At 43.8% G+C, this 14,989-nt stretch overlaps 2 protein-coding genes across 2 annotated transcripts in view; both read left to right on the top strand.

Moving 5' to 3' along the window:
• Nucleotides 1–8,554, top strand: part of SMPDL3A (sphingomyelin phosphodiesterase acid like 3A) — a 328,355-nt gene extending 319,801 nt beyond the window's left edge. Inside the window, exons 8-9 of the mRNA XM_078648459.1 lie at nt 1,516–4,911; nt 6,324–8,554. Of these exons, the coding sequence (XP_078504585.1) occupies nt 1,516–1,821 (306 nt within the window). The 3' untranslated portion in view covers nt 1,822–4,911; nt 6,324–8,554. The remainder of the gene's footprint in view (nt 1–1,515; nt 4,912–6,323) is intronic.
• The window catches only part of LOC144763140 (uncharacterized), a 35,526-nt gene extending 21,543 nt beyond the window's left edge, over nt 1–13,983 (top strand). The window contains exon 2 of the mRNA XM_078648460.1: nt 8,472–13,983. Within this exon, the coding sequence (XP_078504586.1) occupies nt 11,038–12,093 (1,056 nt within the window). The 5' untranslated portion in view covers nt 8,472–11,037 and the 3' untranslated portion in view covers nt 12,094–13,983. The remainder of the gene's footprint in view (nt 1–8,471) is intronic.
• The last annotated feature ends 1,006 nt before the right edge of the window (nt 13,984–14,989 follow it).

Here is a 14,989-nt window from a genome sequence, read left to right as displayed (position 1 = left end):
ACCAGAACTCTCAAGAACTGAAGTCGAGAATCTCTCCAACACGCCAGAACCAGTAAGAAAAATACAAGTTGGCTAGGCTCAGTCTTCATCAAAATCTTCATTGATACAAGTAGGAATGTAAAGAGTAGCTTGTAACTTAACTGTGACACTTGGAACTGATGATAGCCATGCTGTGGCCCATTAGTAGTATGATTTCATTGAAAGCGTTTGAGAATACTAAATTTGAGTTTCCAAAATGTTGAGAGATGGTTTGTGATAAAGTGTATTTTTAATTAGAAATAAAATTGAGACAACAAATCACGGATCCGATGATGGGAAAAAAAAGTCCTAGAACTTTCAATGACTGATAAGAAAGAGCGAGTTGAAAGGCTGTAGTCTTTCAGACAAGAGGAAATGAAAAATAATATAGAGCTGTTGTTGTCCTTTTTTTATTTGTAAATTCAACCCTAATGTAGAGAGGGCAAGAATGGTATACTGTGTGAAAAGAGGCTGTGTAACATTACATGGTGGCAGGGGAGGATTTGAGAGAGAAAAAAAACACCTAAAGGTTGGGGGAAACCGGTCCCACTCTAGTCCAAAACTATCAAGGTATGGGTTAAATGAGAATTCCAGGGTTAAACAAGGAACAAAGAGGCAGTTAGAGTGACATAAGAAGGTCAGTTACCCCTCCCAACCGAATCAAAAAGAAAAGAAATGAAAAAGGAGGGTGGGAATAAGTAGAAGCGAGCAGGAACGAAGGGGGTAGAGGAATGTAAACCCTGGAGGGGAAAATTAAGGGAGGGGTAAGTTCAACTTGGATTCTCCAGAAAAGGAAAGAGGAAGTAAAGAATAGTGACAGGAGTGCAGTAGGTGAGGGAGGATGGTAGTAAAAGGGAACATAAAGATCTATTTGCTCTTTTGAGCAAAACTGCCTTGTTGGTTCAAATTCGAAATAAAAGTCTTCTGCTAACTTGGATTTGAGAACTTGGTATAAGCCATTAATCTAAAAACTTTCTTGGGAACGTGTTAGGTGAAAAGGATTCTTAAAGCTGGTTGTCACCAAAAGTATTCTTCTTAGAGATCACATATAGCTGGCCTATCTGAGTTATTTGTTAATATCATTTATCTGCTGTGTTTATATGTCAAGAATGTTATAGTGGGAATGCTTTATTTCATGTCTGTATATTTCTGATCTACAGCAACACTTATTCAGAGATGATGGACCATGAACCCTAGGCTGCGATCTGAAGAATTTAGATGAAATTATTCTTTACAAATCCTGATCTATTTACCATTTTTGTTGTTCTACGTTCTACTTCATGCTTACCCACACTTTAAACCTATGCAAGGGATACAAATCTTATATTGCGTCTTTGCATGCAGCACCCCTCTTTCTCATGACTGATGAATTGTAAGCAAGATGGTGTTGCATCAATCTCAATTAGGGGTGCTGGCTTGTAGTATAGGACGAGTCACTGTGATGAGATACCTGAAATTGTCGCTGCCTAATAACGTCATTATTTCTAAATGTTTCAGGATATTTGGCAGTATTATTTGAATCTGACGGAAGCCAACATCAAAAAGGACCCACAATGGAAGCTAGAATATCTTATGACGAAAGCTTACGACATTGAAGACTTGCATCCAGGACATCTCTATGGCCTTAGCAAACAATTCACGGACTCCCGCAGCCAGCAGTTTGCATTGTATTACAAACACTATCTTGTGAGTTTTGATGACCATGTCGGCTGTAACAGTCAATGCAAGATCAACCAGCTGTGCGCCATTCAGTGCTTGGATGAGACCTCCTATGTTAGTTGCATAAACCGTGGAGGGCCGTGACTGCCCAGTGCAACCAATGGGTGCTCTACATTCACCTAGAAGCATGCATTGTCTCTGCCTTGCAATTGTTGCAGAAAGAGATGCTGCCCTGCGCCACTAATTCCATAAATATGACCCTAAGTCTTTAAATCCTTCAAAAGAACATATATAGTTTTTGCAAATGACAGAAATGGGAGAATACTCTGTCTGGAAGCAAATTATGGGCCCGATCAACTACGCTTTTTAGGGGGAAATCTTGAGTTTCTGTTCAAAGACTGCAAATCAAGTTTCAAAAAATCCGGATCTGAGGACTTTTATGAGTGAAGATATACTTACTCACGCAGAAAGGCCTGCTTATTTAGTGCACTTTTTCTTTTAACAGGGTTTTTTAATGTGGATGGATGGGAACAGGGAGAGAACTGGGGTAGTAGAGCAGTTGCATTAGAACTTTTATTTGTATACACCATCAGAATACCATCTGTATTCCCCAAGGTTTCCACAACATTGTCACCCTAACAACACATAGAAAACCTGTCTTGCAACAGGCAAAAAAGTGAGTATACAGCCTTTACTCCACGGTGCTTAGCTCACAGGATGTTAACACGCATGTGTTTACCATGCAGGTAAGTACCACACAGACATTTTTTGGTACATTGGGTAAGACTTTTTTTAAATTACATAATTAGTATGTCAATTTAAAAAAGGGGATTTCAAGAATAATGGGATGGGTAAGGATACAGGGTAGTAAGGTTTTTGAAGGAGATTTTGGGATGAATTCAGGTACCACAAAGGCATTTTTTGGTACTTTACCACATAGTACGTTACCATGTGTGTATCAGTTATGTCACTTACCATGTCATGAGTGACAAAATATGTGAGGTCATAAGCAGTGCATTTTGGGGGCGCGAGTTAGTTATCTGAGCTAACTACAACTGCCTAATTTCACTGGTTTTGATTGAGTGGAAACTGAGCCTAGCTGTAATGTCCCCATAACCTTTGTGTTTTTTTCAGGTAATTTCTCAGGCTTTTTAAATTCTATTTCCTAACTATAACTTTTTTTTAACGTGAAGTAAGATGCCCATCACAATGCACAGTGGGGGTGGGGTTGAACACAGGGCCTGGCATTGTGATGGCCCCACCCAAGCTTGCTGCTCCTGCCCTCCTCCTCCTTGCCATCCATCGTCCATGTCCATAACTGTGCTCCCTCGTTACAGCCGTGTGTCTCCATTGTTCTGCCTCTGCCCTTCCTGCCTGTGTTACACAGTTAGCTTGCTGCCCCATCCACCTCCTCAGTACCCTCTGTTGTCTGAGTCCATGCACCAGCCCCTCCTCCTGCCCTCTGTTCCCCATTCTAGCCAGCATCATTGTCCTCCTACTTAGCCTCAGTGCTTGGCTTGCTTTTTCTGCTCTCCTGCCCTCCTATGTCTCTGCCCATCATATTCCATGGACCTGCCACCCTCCTATCTATTCTAAGTGTTCTATTGTGCTGCCACTGCCCCTCCCACCTGCCTTGCATAGTCAGATGGATGCCACCTGTCCCCACCACCTCCACACTGCCTGTCGAAGTTCCATGCCCCTATCCCATCCCACCTGCCATGCATGGTTCGTTTTGCTGCCACTCCCCTCTGTTTTGCTGCAACTGCTCCTCCTGCTGGCCTGCATGGTATGTTGTGAAGGCCGTTCCCCTGCTCTTTTTTGTCTGTGGCGTCCATAGTCTTTTGTGCATGCCCCTGCCACCTCCCCCTTGCCCACCATGGGCTTTGCGCTGCCACTAACTCTCCCGCTTGCCATGCATGGTCTTCTGTGTTGCCACAGCCACTCCCACCTGCCATGTGTGGTTAGCTTGCTGCCCCTGACCCCCTCTCACCTTCCCTCCGTTGTCTCTGTGTATGCCATTGTAGTCTCACTGTTTCCCTCAATGGTGTGTTGTGCTTCCAGTGCTCATCCCACCTGCTCTTAGCTTGCTGCTCCTGCCCTCCGTTTTCGATGTGCAGACCCCTTCCCTTCTATGCTTCATGGTCCGTTTTGCTGCAAATGTCCCTCCTGTCTGTCTTCTATGGTCAGCTTGCTGCCCTTGCCTCTTCCCCTCTGCTGTCCATGTGCAAGGCCCTGTTCCCTCCCTATTGCTTTCCATGGTTCATTTCCTGTACTGCGGTCATACTGGCCATGTGTGATGTATTGTGCTGCCCCACCCCAGACCTGTAAGGGCAGATTGGTGCCCCTGCCCATCTCCCTCGTGCCCTCTCTTATCCAAGTATGTGTCCCTACCCCATTCCTCCGTGATCCAATGTACCAAACTTGCAAACCTTTTGAACTTAGTAAGAGGGGGAATTGATTTTCCCCATTGACTTACATTTAAAAAGAGGAGAATCTGGTCTGTTGGCCTGTACGGTTGTACTGCCGCTGCCTCTTTCTTCTGCCCTCAATCATATGTTATATGGCCACGGCCTCTCTTGCCTGTACTACATGGCTGGTTTGTTGCCCCTGCCACCCTTTTCCCTGCCCTCCATGGTCCGTTGTGCTTCTAATGCCCCTGATGTTTGCACAGCATGGTCAACTTGTTGCCTCTGCACCCTCCTCCATGAGAGGGATCTTATTCCCATAGAAATTATGGTTAGTGCTCCAAACAACTAAATTGAGGACATCTTTTCTGAGTTATCAAATAGGAACAAAGCACTTTTAAATAATTTGCTATCTTTGTTTTTTTTTATCCAGTTAATCACTTGATTATATGTTACACTTAAGGGAGAAGATGTGGCGTTACAGCCAGAGCTGCAGACTTTGCAACTGTGTGTCAGCTCAATATCGTAGAGTCTGGGCAAATCGATTAATCTCCCCATGCCTCAAACCAAAATGAATGTGTCCTTGTGTTATGTAACTGATCCGCATGTAAAGCACTCCTATACTTTTGGGTAAGGTCTATGCTATATAAAACTGCAACAAAAAAAAACTACATTTGTTGGTAGTTCAGGTAAGTGTACAGACTTTAGTAGACGCCGTCAATTTCCCTTCGTAAATAAAATTCCGTCAGGCTGCTGTTTGGTGTGCTATATTCCTGCCGCTTTTCCTATGTCATTCGAACCGGCACGTTGTTCCGTTGTGTGCTTCTGAGTCAGTTTCAAAATGCTTTATTCGGTTTGTACAGGTTCAACCATGTAGCAACATACATAAATACAATTTCAAATCATTTATGTAAGTTCCATAATGAAACAATAATAAAAAAAAGAATACATCGATATCCGTGCCAGTCTCATTTAAATCAATAAGGTGAATCACTTGAGTACAAAGTTGGGTTTGATCTCTATGTACGTTTTTAGCAGCAGTTGTTGTAAAATACAGTGCAAAAAGTAGCCAATGTAAAGTGCAAAATCCGAAGACCTATTATGTGCATAAAGTGCTATTGACATGTGCAAATATGCAAAGTTGGGAATAAGGTGCAACATCTGTTTTGTCATCTTAACATTTTAGCAGGAATTTGTTTACAAAGATTTGTGCAAAAAACGCCAGTGCAAAAAATGCAAAAAACGAAAGACAATCGTTACCATAAGCAGCTTTCAGTAAGTGCAAAATATGCAAAATAAATATAAAGTGCATAAGAATAAATACACATTCAACATTGTAACTCAAACGATCAGTTAGGGGTAAGAGACATTCGTGGCATAAAGTGTGGCAGCCAATGGATAAACGGAAGTAAACAGGGGGCGAAAAGTTATATGATAATTGATTTCCTGTGCCCGATACATTTTAGAATATAAATAGCCACACGATAACACACATCAGGAGAAGCCAGATCAAATAACAATTGCATAGCAGCTCTGGTATTACACATATTATGTTCTAAAAACAAATGCTTCAAGTAAAGCTTTCTAAAACTAGTATAAAAATTACAAAAAAGTAAAAAGTGGCAGATACTCTGCTTAGATTTCCCATCGCAAGGACATAGACCTGTTCCTGGCTTTTTTACAGTTGGGAAGGCCACCAAGTGGTGGACTATTCCCAACCTCAGGCGAGCTAAAACAAACCGATGGGAGTTAATGCTAACAAATGTAAGATAAGGGGGGAGACCTGTGCTGAGATTGTATTCCATATACAATTTAAACGTGCTTTGTATTGCATACACCTTCATTCTAGTCCCTTTTACATGATCCAGATAAATGGATTTAAGATCACGTTTTGTTAAAATTGATTCAGTTAGTGTATCTTTAAAAATGTCCTGACCAAGAAGGGTCTTATACCAGGAATGGATGTGTTTTAACCAGGGAATTTTCGAATGATGATCGAGTTTAATGCAATCGATAATTACTTCCTGGGTAAACCTGGTTTCTTCTTTGGCCCATATGGACCGCCATAGGGACAGGGGACGCAAGGCAATCAGATCAGTAACATGATTTAAGTCTACCTCTCTGTGAGTAATCTCGTTTGAAGCAGAAACGGGGAGGCATAATAAACGTTTCAGATACTTGTTTTCCTCCTGCTGGATGGATAGTGCAATCTGGGAGTTATATCCCCATATCCCTTCTGAGTCTATTGCACACGTACCTGCACAGTTTGCAACGGGGTTATCCTCGTGGCCAGAGCGGGCCACTAATATATTCCAAATTAAGCTGCTCGCTTATTGAGGAAACCACTCACAGCGTTTTTACTTTGCCTTCTTTATTCGATAGACAGCAACAGGCTTAGTAACAAACCTCCCAGCATGATTTTCGACACTGATGCCACACGCGTTCCGGGATAACTTCCCTTGTTCACTGGCTGGGCTGAAGTGAGAGAAGAACAGCGTATTCTCTTCAATCCGGTGTTTAAACAAATTCATAAGACTGCCCCCACAGGGGCATGTCCGCGCTATACTTGTTGGTAGTTGTAGTTCAGGTAAGTGTACAGTCTTTAGTAGACGCCGTCAATTTCCCTTTGTAAATAAAATTCCGTCAGGCTGCTGAATGGTGTGCTATATTCCTGCCGCTTTTAAGGGAAGCATATCCGAAATGCGTATGGTGTTAATGGCAAAAGAATTTCATGATGTGGGCTCGTTTGAGGTTGCTGCTGCCTAATAATTAAAGAGGTGAAGCTACAGCGTTGTGTGTGGTGTTTTCACTAAGCGAGCAGCTTCATTTGGAATATTTGGTGGCCCACTCTGGCCACGAAAACCACCCCACTGCAGCGAGGCAGGTCCGCGTGCTCTGACCCTGGGGCACATAAACGGAACAACGTACCTGTTGGTAAGGCGCAAGAAAACCAGCAAGCTTGCCTGGCTTGCATCCAAGACCTGACGGGATAAAATTAGTGGAGAAGAAGGCAAAGCGGCATCCACGAAGGATTGTAAAAACATTGAACTGCACTAACCAGAATGCAAAGTGAACTCACGCCAAATGGGGCGGGGACTAAGCACTTCAAAAACACCTGAGAAACTTTGTGCGCTGTTGCTCTTTCCCCGGATGCCAAACCAATGATTAAGGGAAGCATATCCAAAACGCGTATGGTGTTAATGGCAAAAGATTTTCGTGATGTGGGCTCGTTTGAGGTTGCTGCTGCCTGCCAGTTAAAGAGGTGGAGCTACAGCATTGTGTGTGGTGTTTTCACTAAGCGAGCAGCTTCATTTGGAATATATATATGTAAAAAAGTGAAAAAAGAGGGGAAAACAGGAATGTAAATGGTTTCTACTGCCAACTCAGTTTCTGTGAACTTATTACAGTGATTCTATTGCATGTGATCTAAAAACACTTTAAAATTGAATACAGAATCGTCGTAGTAGGAGACAATTACCAAATTACATTGATTATTACAAACTGTCGGAATCATACTAAACAAAATGCCCGAGAAAAACGGGGGGAAGAAAGGAAAATATAAGGAAAATTTAACAATATATACATATGCATGATAACTGAGACCCTTCAATCCTAGAATGTGATCGTATCTTCGATGGGTTCTCTCCTAGAGAAAACCTCCAAGTACATTGATTATTTTTTGCGGCCCTATGTGGAAACTTATATACAAGATAGTAGAGATTTTTTGAGGAAGACTCAGGATGTACAGTGGCAAGAAGGTTTTTTATTGATCACTTTGGATATCTACAGCCTGCATACATTAATCAAACATATTGATGGTGTGCAGGCATGCAGACACTTCTTGGGTTCTCGTTCCATTTGGTTTTTAAATCATAACGAATGGTCCAGCAAATGATTCAGTTTTGTCTGGAAAACAATTATTTCATTTTTAATGATGTTTTCTTTTTTTTTTTATAAAATGTTTATTTTCAGTTTTAAAGAAACATTACACACAATAAATTCACCAAGGTGCGATACAATTCCTCTCGAGGAGGACCTGTCCGGGAGCAGAAAAGCAGAAGCGTCAAATCCATAATAACACAGGCAAATTCAGGCCTTGGCAAGCGCCCATGGCTGTAGTCTCTTATCGTAACATATCCGCCAAAAGGTTCAGCATAGAGCAGAGCTGGCAAGTCCATAGTACGGCAGAACCAAACAACCAGGTCAGATAACCTCGCTATGTACCTCGGTGAACCACAAACCGGTAAACAGAACTTCCCCCCCCACCCATTCCCTCCCCCCATGGTGGCGACTCAATCAATCCAAACACCTTCGAGCAACCAAATTAGACCTGAAACAAGTGGAGTGACCTCAAGGATGCGGGGCAGACAGCGGACGGCAAGCCCTTAGACAGGAAATTCACCAATGGACCCCACTGGAATTGGAAGTTCTTAAAGTTACCAAGGAATATGTCCGCCATTCTCTCCAAACTCAGCAGTTTCCACAGCCGTGCGTGCCACAGCGAAATTGCCGGTGCCTCCGTTTGTTTCCAGGCAGCCGCCAGTGTAATCTTGGCAGCCCCCAGGCAAAGCCACAAAATCTTCTTGTCTGCCCTGGTCTGGTGCTCTAGGCCGGGATCTCGGAGGCCTAGTAGGACGGAGGCCATCGAGTCCTCTATGGGATACTGTAGAATATCCCTAATGTGCGAAAGAATCTATTCCCAATAGGGCCGAATCACTGGGCAGTCCCACCAGATGTGGCGAAAGTCCCCAAGAAACCCACAGCCCCTCCAACATTTATCGGAAGTGGCCGGGTAGAAGCGATGTAGCCTGGTCGGGCATAAATACCACTGCATAAGAGTCTTAAGGTGGGCTTCCCTGAGGTGAAGCGAGTGATTAAAGTTCGCGATGTCCCGCCACAGTGCTGTCCATTCAGTGTCTGAGACATCTCTCCCCAGCATTTCTTCCCAGTGTCCCATATATCTAGGCCTAGGCGAGACCGCTGATTTAAGCAGAAGCTGATACAGGAAGGAAATGACCCCCTTCATTGCAGACGTCCGCAGCAGAAAAGCCTCGAACGGGGAAGGTGGTCTCGTGGCCGCTTCCAGTACCCCTGGCGACGTGGCCCAATGGAGCAGTTGCGCATGACGATATTGGTCATTCTGGGGAACCCCATAGTCCCTCACGCAGTTAGCAAAAGTGAGGGGAACCCGACCATGGAACAGGTGGGTCAGAGCCCTACATCCCCCCTCCCTCCAGGTATCGAAGTTCCCCTCCCGTTGCGCCGGCGGGAAGGCCGGGTTGTAGTGCAAGGGAGTGAAGGGTGAGGGGAACGTAGTCCACCGTTCGTCCCCAGCAAGGGTGTCCCATACCTTCAGGACAGTACCCGTAGGTGTACTTAAATAGGCGTTCAAAGGACGGTCCTTCTTGGGCTTCCAAGCCAAATCCCACACCGACCTCCCCTCCACACTCCGGTCCATGTGCAGCCAATGCTTCTCCGATGTTTGCTGCGACCACTCTACCAATATTCTCAATTGCGCCGCTTTGTAATAAAGCTGGACGTCAGGAAGACCTACACCGCCCTCGGACCTCGGCCTACGTAGTAGTGCAAAGGACAAGCGTGATCGGCCCCCTTGCCACACAAACCGCAGTATCTGCGTCCTAAGACGCCGGAAATAGTCGCAGTCCAAAGAGATGGGCAAGGCCTGAAACAGATACAAATATTTAGGAAGGAGAACCATCTTCACAGCATGGATCCTGCCCAGCCAGGACAGAAATTTAGGCTTCCATCTGTCCAATTCGGCTCGAATCTTTGCCAACAAGGGGGGGAAATTGGCCGCGAATAGTTTGCCCACAGTAGGAGTCAAGTGGACCCCCAAGTAGACAATCGAATCAGCAGCCCAGGCTAAGGGTGTCAGAGTGCGCACTCGCTCCATGTCCATCGGCGATAGAGTAAGATTCAGGACATATGACTTGCTGTAGTTAACCTTGAAGCCGGCCACCTCTTCATAGTCCAGCAATGCCTCCCTAACACAAGGCAGCGAACGTTCTGGGTCCGCAACGGAGAGAAGTACGTCGTCCGCAAAGAGCGTGATTTTGTGTTGCTCTCCCGTGAACGGAATGCCCCGTATGCCCTCATGTTCCCTCACCGCCACCGCCAAGGGCTCTATGCTCAACGCGAACAGAAGAGGGGAAAGGGGACATCCCTGCCTAGTGCCTCTGGTATGCGGGAAGAAAGCAGACAGGTGACCATTGACTCCCACTCGGGATCTAGGACTGCAGTAGTTGGCCTTCACCATGGTAATGAACCTTTCCGAAAAGCCAAAAGCCGTCATCGTAAGAAACAGGAAGCGCCAGTCCACACGGTCGAATGCCTTTTCGGCATCCAACCCCACCAGGACCGCCGGAATGCGAAACCTGTCCGCCTTTTCAATGAGATGTACCACTCTGCGCGTATTGTCGTGTGTCTGGCGCCCCTTGATAAACCCGGACTGGTCAGGGTGTATGATCGCTGGTAACAGATCCTGCATTCTATGCGCCAAGATCGCCGAATACAATTTCGCATCCAAGTTAAGGAGCGCTATGGGGCGAAACGAGGCACACTGGGTGGGATCTTTCCCCGGCTTCGGTAGGACCGTTATAACCGCCTCGGCCAGTGAACCCGTCGAAGAGCCGGACTCAGCCATGCTGTTAAAAAGGGCCACCAGGAAGTCACAAAGTTCAGAGGCGAACGTCTTGTAGAAGACGGCAGTATATCCATCCGGCCCAGGGGCCTTGTGCAGTTTCAGATTCTTAATAGCCCCGAGAACCTCTTCTCTGGTAATTGGAGCCTCCAGGACGTCATTCCACTCTTTGGACACCTGGGGCAGGGTCAAGCGCTGCAGATACTGCTCCTGGGATCTCGCATCCAGCTCAACTCCAGCGTAAAGGTCCGCATAAAAACGGCCAAAAACTGCCGCCTTGTCCTCATCCCGGTGATGCAACCCTCCCGCAGCGTCCCGAATCCCCCCGATATACTCACGCTCCCGCCTATCCCGCAGTTGCCGCGCCAGATGTCTTCCCACCTTATTGCCGCAGGAATAAGATTGCCTGCCCAACCTCAAGAGCGTCAATTCAGCCCTGTTGTTGTAATGGGCTCTCAATTTCCCACGAACAGCGGTCAAAGGCCAGAGGGTCACTCTAGAAGGGTTGAGCTTGTGAGCCTGCTCAAGTTTCGCCAATTCGGTCTCCAAAGCTTCCCTGTCCTTGCGCCGCGCTTTATTAAGATTCGCATTGAGGCCCAAGCAAGTGCCCCTGATGGACGCCTTCAAGGCATCCCAAGTGTTGGAGACCGAAGTGTCCGACACCGGGTTCAGCTCGAAAAATTCCCTGATGGCCTTACGTTTAATGATGTTTTCTACAGCCAGAAACAGGGTACGGCTATGGGCACCTGTTTTGCTCCCAGTTACACCAATTTATTTATGGGTGACTGGGAGCAGCAGGTGTCCAGAAGTCTGGATCAATACCGCGGCCATGTTAAGTTATGGCTGCAGTATATAGATGACCTTTTTAATATTTTGGAAGGCACGAGTGAGAAGGCCAAGGAATTTATTTCTAAACTTAATATGAATGAGAGCAATCTTACGTTTGAAGGTACAATAAGTGATCAAAAGATTGAACTTTTGGGTCTGTGTGTAGAAGTAGTTGACAATAAGCTAGTTTCCAAATTGTATTGCAAGACAACCGCGGGGAATACTCTTCTACATGCAGAGAGTGGTCATCCGAGTACCCTGATCCGTAGTATACCCTATGGGGAATTTCTCCGGGCTCGGAGAAATTGTAGTACGGAATCAGACTTTAACACTGAATGTGAATGTATGACTAGAAGATTTTTGGAGCGAGGCTATGACTCCAATGTGATTAAACAGACCCAGGTTAAAGCAGCCAATTTTAAGCAGAGTGAGCTACTGTGGAGAAGAGAGAAATGGAAGATAAGGTCATCAGATTCATTTCTACTTTCAATCGGGTTCCTGGCAGGTACGGAAGTGCCTTAATAAACATTGGAAAGTACTTAAAACTGAATCCACCCTGGAAGATGTAGTTGGTGACTATCCCAATATTACATATAGAAAGGCGAATTCACTGAAAGACAGACTATGTGGCAGTGATATCTCTAGGGTGAAGAATTCAGAGAGGGGTATCCAAGGTTTTTTTACCTATATGTCATCTAAAGTGTGCAAATATAGCACGAATATAAAAAAGGTTTATTATCCAGTTACGGATACTGAGAGGCTGATTGATAAACATCTCACCTGCCTCTCAGATAATTGCATTTATGTTCTGGTATGCCCATGTGCTAAAAAATATGTGGGCAGTACCATGTTTGCTGCTAAAAAGCGAATTCTGGAGCATATGAGAGCAGTCCAGAACAAAGACAAACTTTCCCCGGTAGCCAGACATTTCGAAGAATTCCACAAAAGTAATCACAACTTGTTGCGATTTTTAATAATTGACAGGGTGTTGCCATCTAACAGAGGCGGGGATAGAATCCGCAGATTACGTCAATTAGAGTCCAGGTACATTATGGAACTGGACACGAATATCCCTAGGGGTTTAAATTCGGAGGAAGAATTGTCTTGGCACTTAGGGGAATAAGTACATGAACTTTATTTGATTGTTTAGAAATCAACATTCTGGGATTGAAGAGTCTCAGCTATCAGGCATATGTATATGTTGTTAAATTTTCCTTATATTTTCCTTAAATTTTCCTTTCTTCCCCCCGTTTTTCTCTGGCATTATGTTTAGTATGATTCTGACAGTTTGGAATAATCAATGTAATTTGGTAATTGTCTCCTACTGCGACGATTCTGTATTCAATTTTAAAGTTTTTTTAGATCACATGCACTAGAGTCACTGTAATAAGTTCAGAGAAACTGAGTTGGCAGTAGAAACCATTTACATTCATGTTTTCCCCTCTTTTTTCACTTTGGTGGAACTACGATCAGGAGACAAGACAACATATAGGACTATCAACTGTATTATATTATAAGATGTAAGAACGTGCTGTTCAGCTGTTCGCAATATTGTCTGTTGCATAGATGACGTAATATTTGTTTTCCTTACATACACATTTATTTAGATATATCATTATTTGGGTAAATGTGGTTGAGCTGATATATTTTTCTTCTTTCCCACTTGGGTGGTATTTAATGTACTGCATTGAGATTGTGCAACTGGTCTTTACTTAACCCACTTGGGTATATATGGATGTAGGATTTATAAATCGATTGCCCGCTTTTTAACTTATAAATAACCTTTATGAATTTTAGATGAATTCTGTTGAAGACCAGTTTGTAAATGTGCAATTTTCAAAGTTTATGGTGTGATGAATTTCCTTGCGTATCACCCGGACGGAGAAAGAAAGAAATTATTCTGACTGTGCAACTTTATCAATTGAACATATAACGCACTTGCGTGAAGGGTATAACGGAGTTTTTCAGTTGCGATCTTGTAGAACTGCCGTCTTATATTGTGAAGGGGAACTATGATGATATCAGCTTATTTGAGCCTTCCGTATGTCTGCCGTTGAAAGTTTATGAGCATATTGGTTCAACCATGAGAGAACTTTAAGAATTGTCATTATTTAAACAGATTGGGCAAATTGAACAATCTTGGAGGGTTCAAGGCTTTTTTAATAATTATGTAAATGATCAAAATTGAGATGTGGTTATGCTTTTGTTTACCATGTACCATTACAAGATGGCCGACAGTTCTGTGTGACATTTGTCCATTTTTTATGTTTACATCTCACGTTGCACGTCATTAGAAATGTTTGTTTATATATCAATCCATGTGTTGATAAAGTTACCCACGAGCAAGGCGGTTCCTGCCGAAACTCGTAGGGTATTTTTGGCTTATGCTCAAATAAAGCGTTTGAAGCAAAATTCCAGTGACGGTGCTTATTTCAAAGGAGTGCACGCGTGCTATTTACTAGCATGGTGAAATTGGATTGATGACAGGGGGACCTTGGACCCTGTGGTACACCGACGCGCCCATGTCCCGGCAATTCCGAGGATGTGAAACATTATATATATATATATATATATATATATATATATATATATATATATATATATAGTCATAATAGGATTTCTGCTCCATTTTACCTGTGGAAATAATCCGGCACTAACGGGTATCGTTAATTTCAGGCTTATTTCTTTTCAGTTACATCAACGCGTTTCGGGAGTCAAGCTCGATATATATGGTGTTTTCCCTAAGTAAAAAAATATTCTCCCAAATAAAATAATTGTATGCGTGTGTGTATGTATAAACTATTGTAAATTCTGACAATCTAAATTTCAGATGGGACTACCTTGGTAATTCACAATTAACTGTATGAAAAAAAAAATGTTGCCCCACCTATAATGAAGTATTTACTCTACCAATGTGGCGCCCGTTTTTGCAATATGTTATATACACTTGGTTATTCCTTTCTTTGTGTCTATGGCTTTTTAAGGAGTGATGTCACAATGGTGGTCATGTGATCAAGGCCCTTGGAGTCCAAAACGTGTTGTGTGTTTGTTATGAATAAACTTTGTTGTGACTGCAATGATAGAGTGAGCAGCATATTTTTGGGGTTGTTGGTTTAATTAATTACCGAGTGGCTCCATCGGACACGCTCCACCCTTTTGGTTAAGTTTACAGGAGCAACTTTGTTCTGGGTATAGAATTGCATGCATACTTGGCTGGCTGATAAAGACTGTTGGGACAATTACAGTGATGAAGAAAACGCTGTGGGAAACCTGACGGGAAAGCACGTATGTACACTTTCAAGTTTGATATTGAAACTACAAATGAGCACTAGATTAAATCTAGCAGCATCGGAGTACACACTGTAATATCCAGCAGGCAAGCATGTGTGAACACTTTCTTCGTTAACCAAAGATAGTG

This window comes from Lissotriton helveticus, chromosome 6, assembly GCF_964261635.1.
Source record: "Lissotriton helveticus chromosome 6, aLisHel1.1, whole genome shotgun sequence".
Taxonomy (NCBI): Eukaryota; Metazoa; Chordata; class Amphibia; order Caudata; family Salamandridae; genus Lissotriton; species Lissotriton helveticus.
The sequence above is the reverse complement of the archived record's forward strand: the minus strand, read 5'-3'. Positions and strand labels throughout refer to the sequence as shown.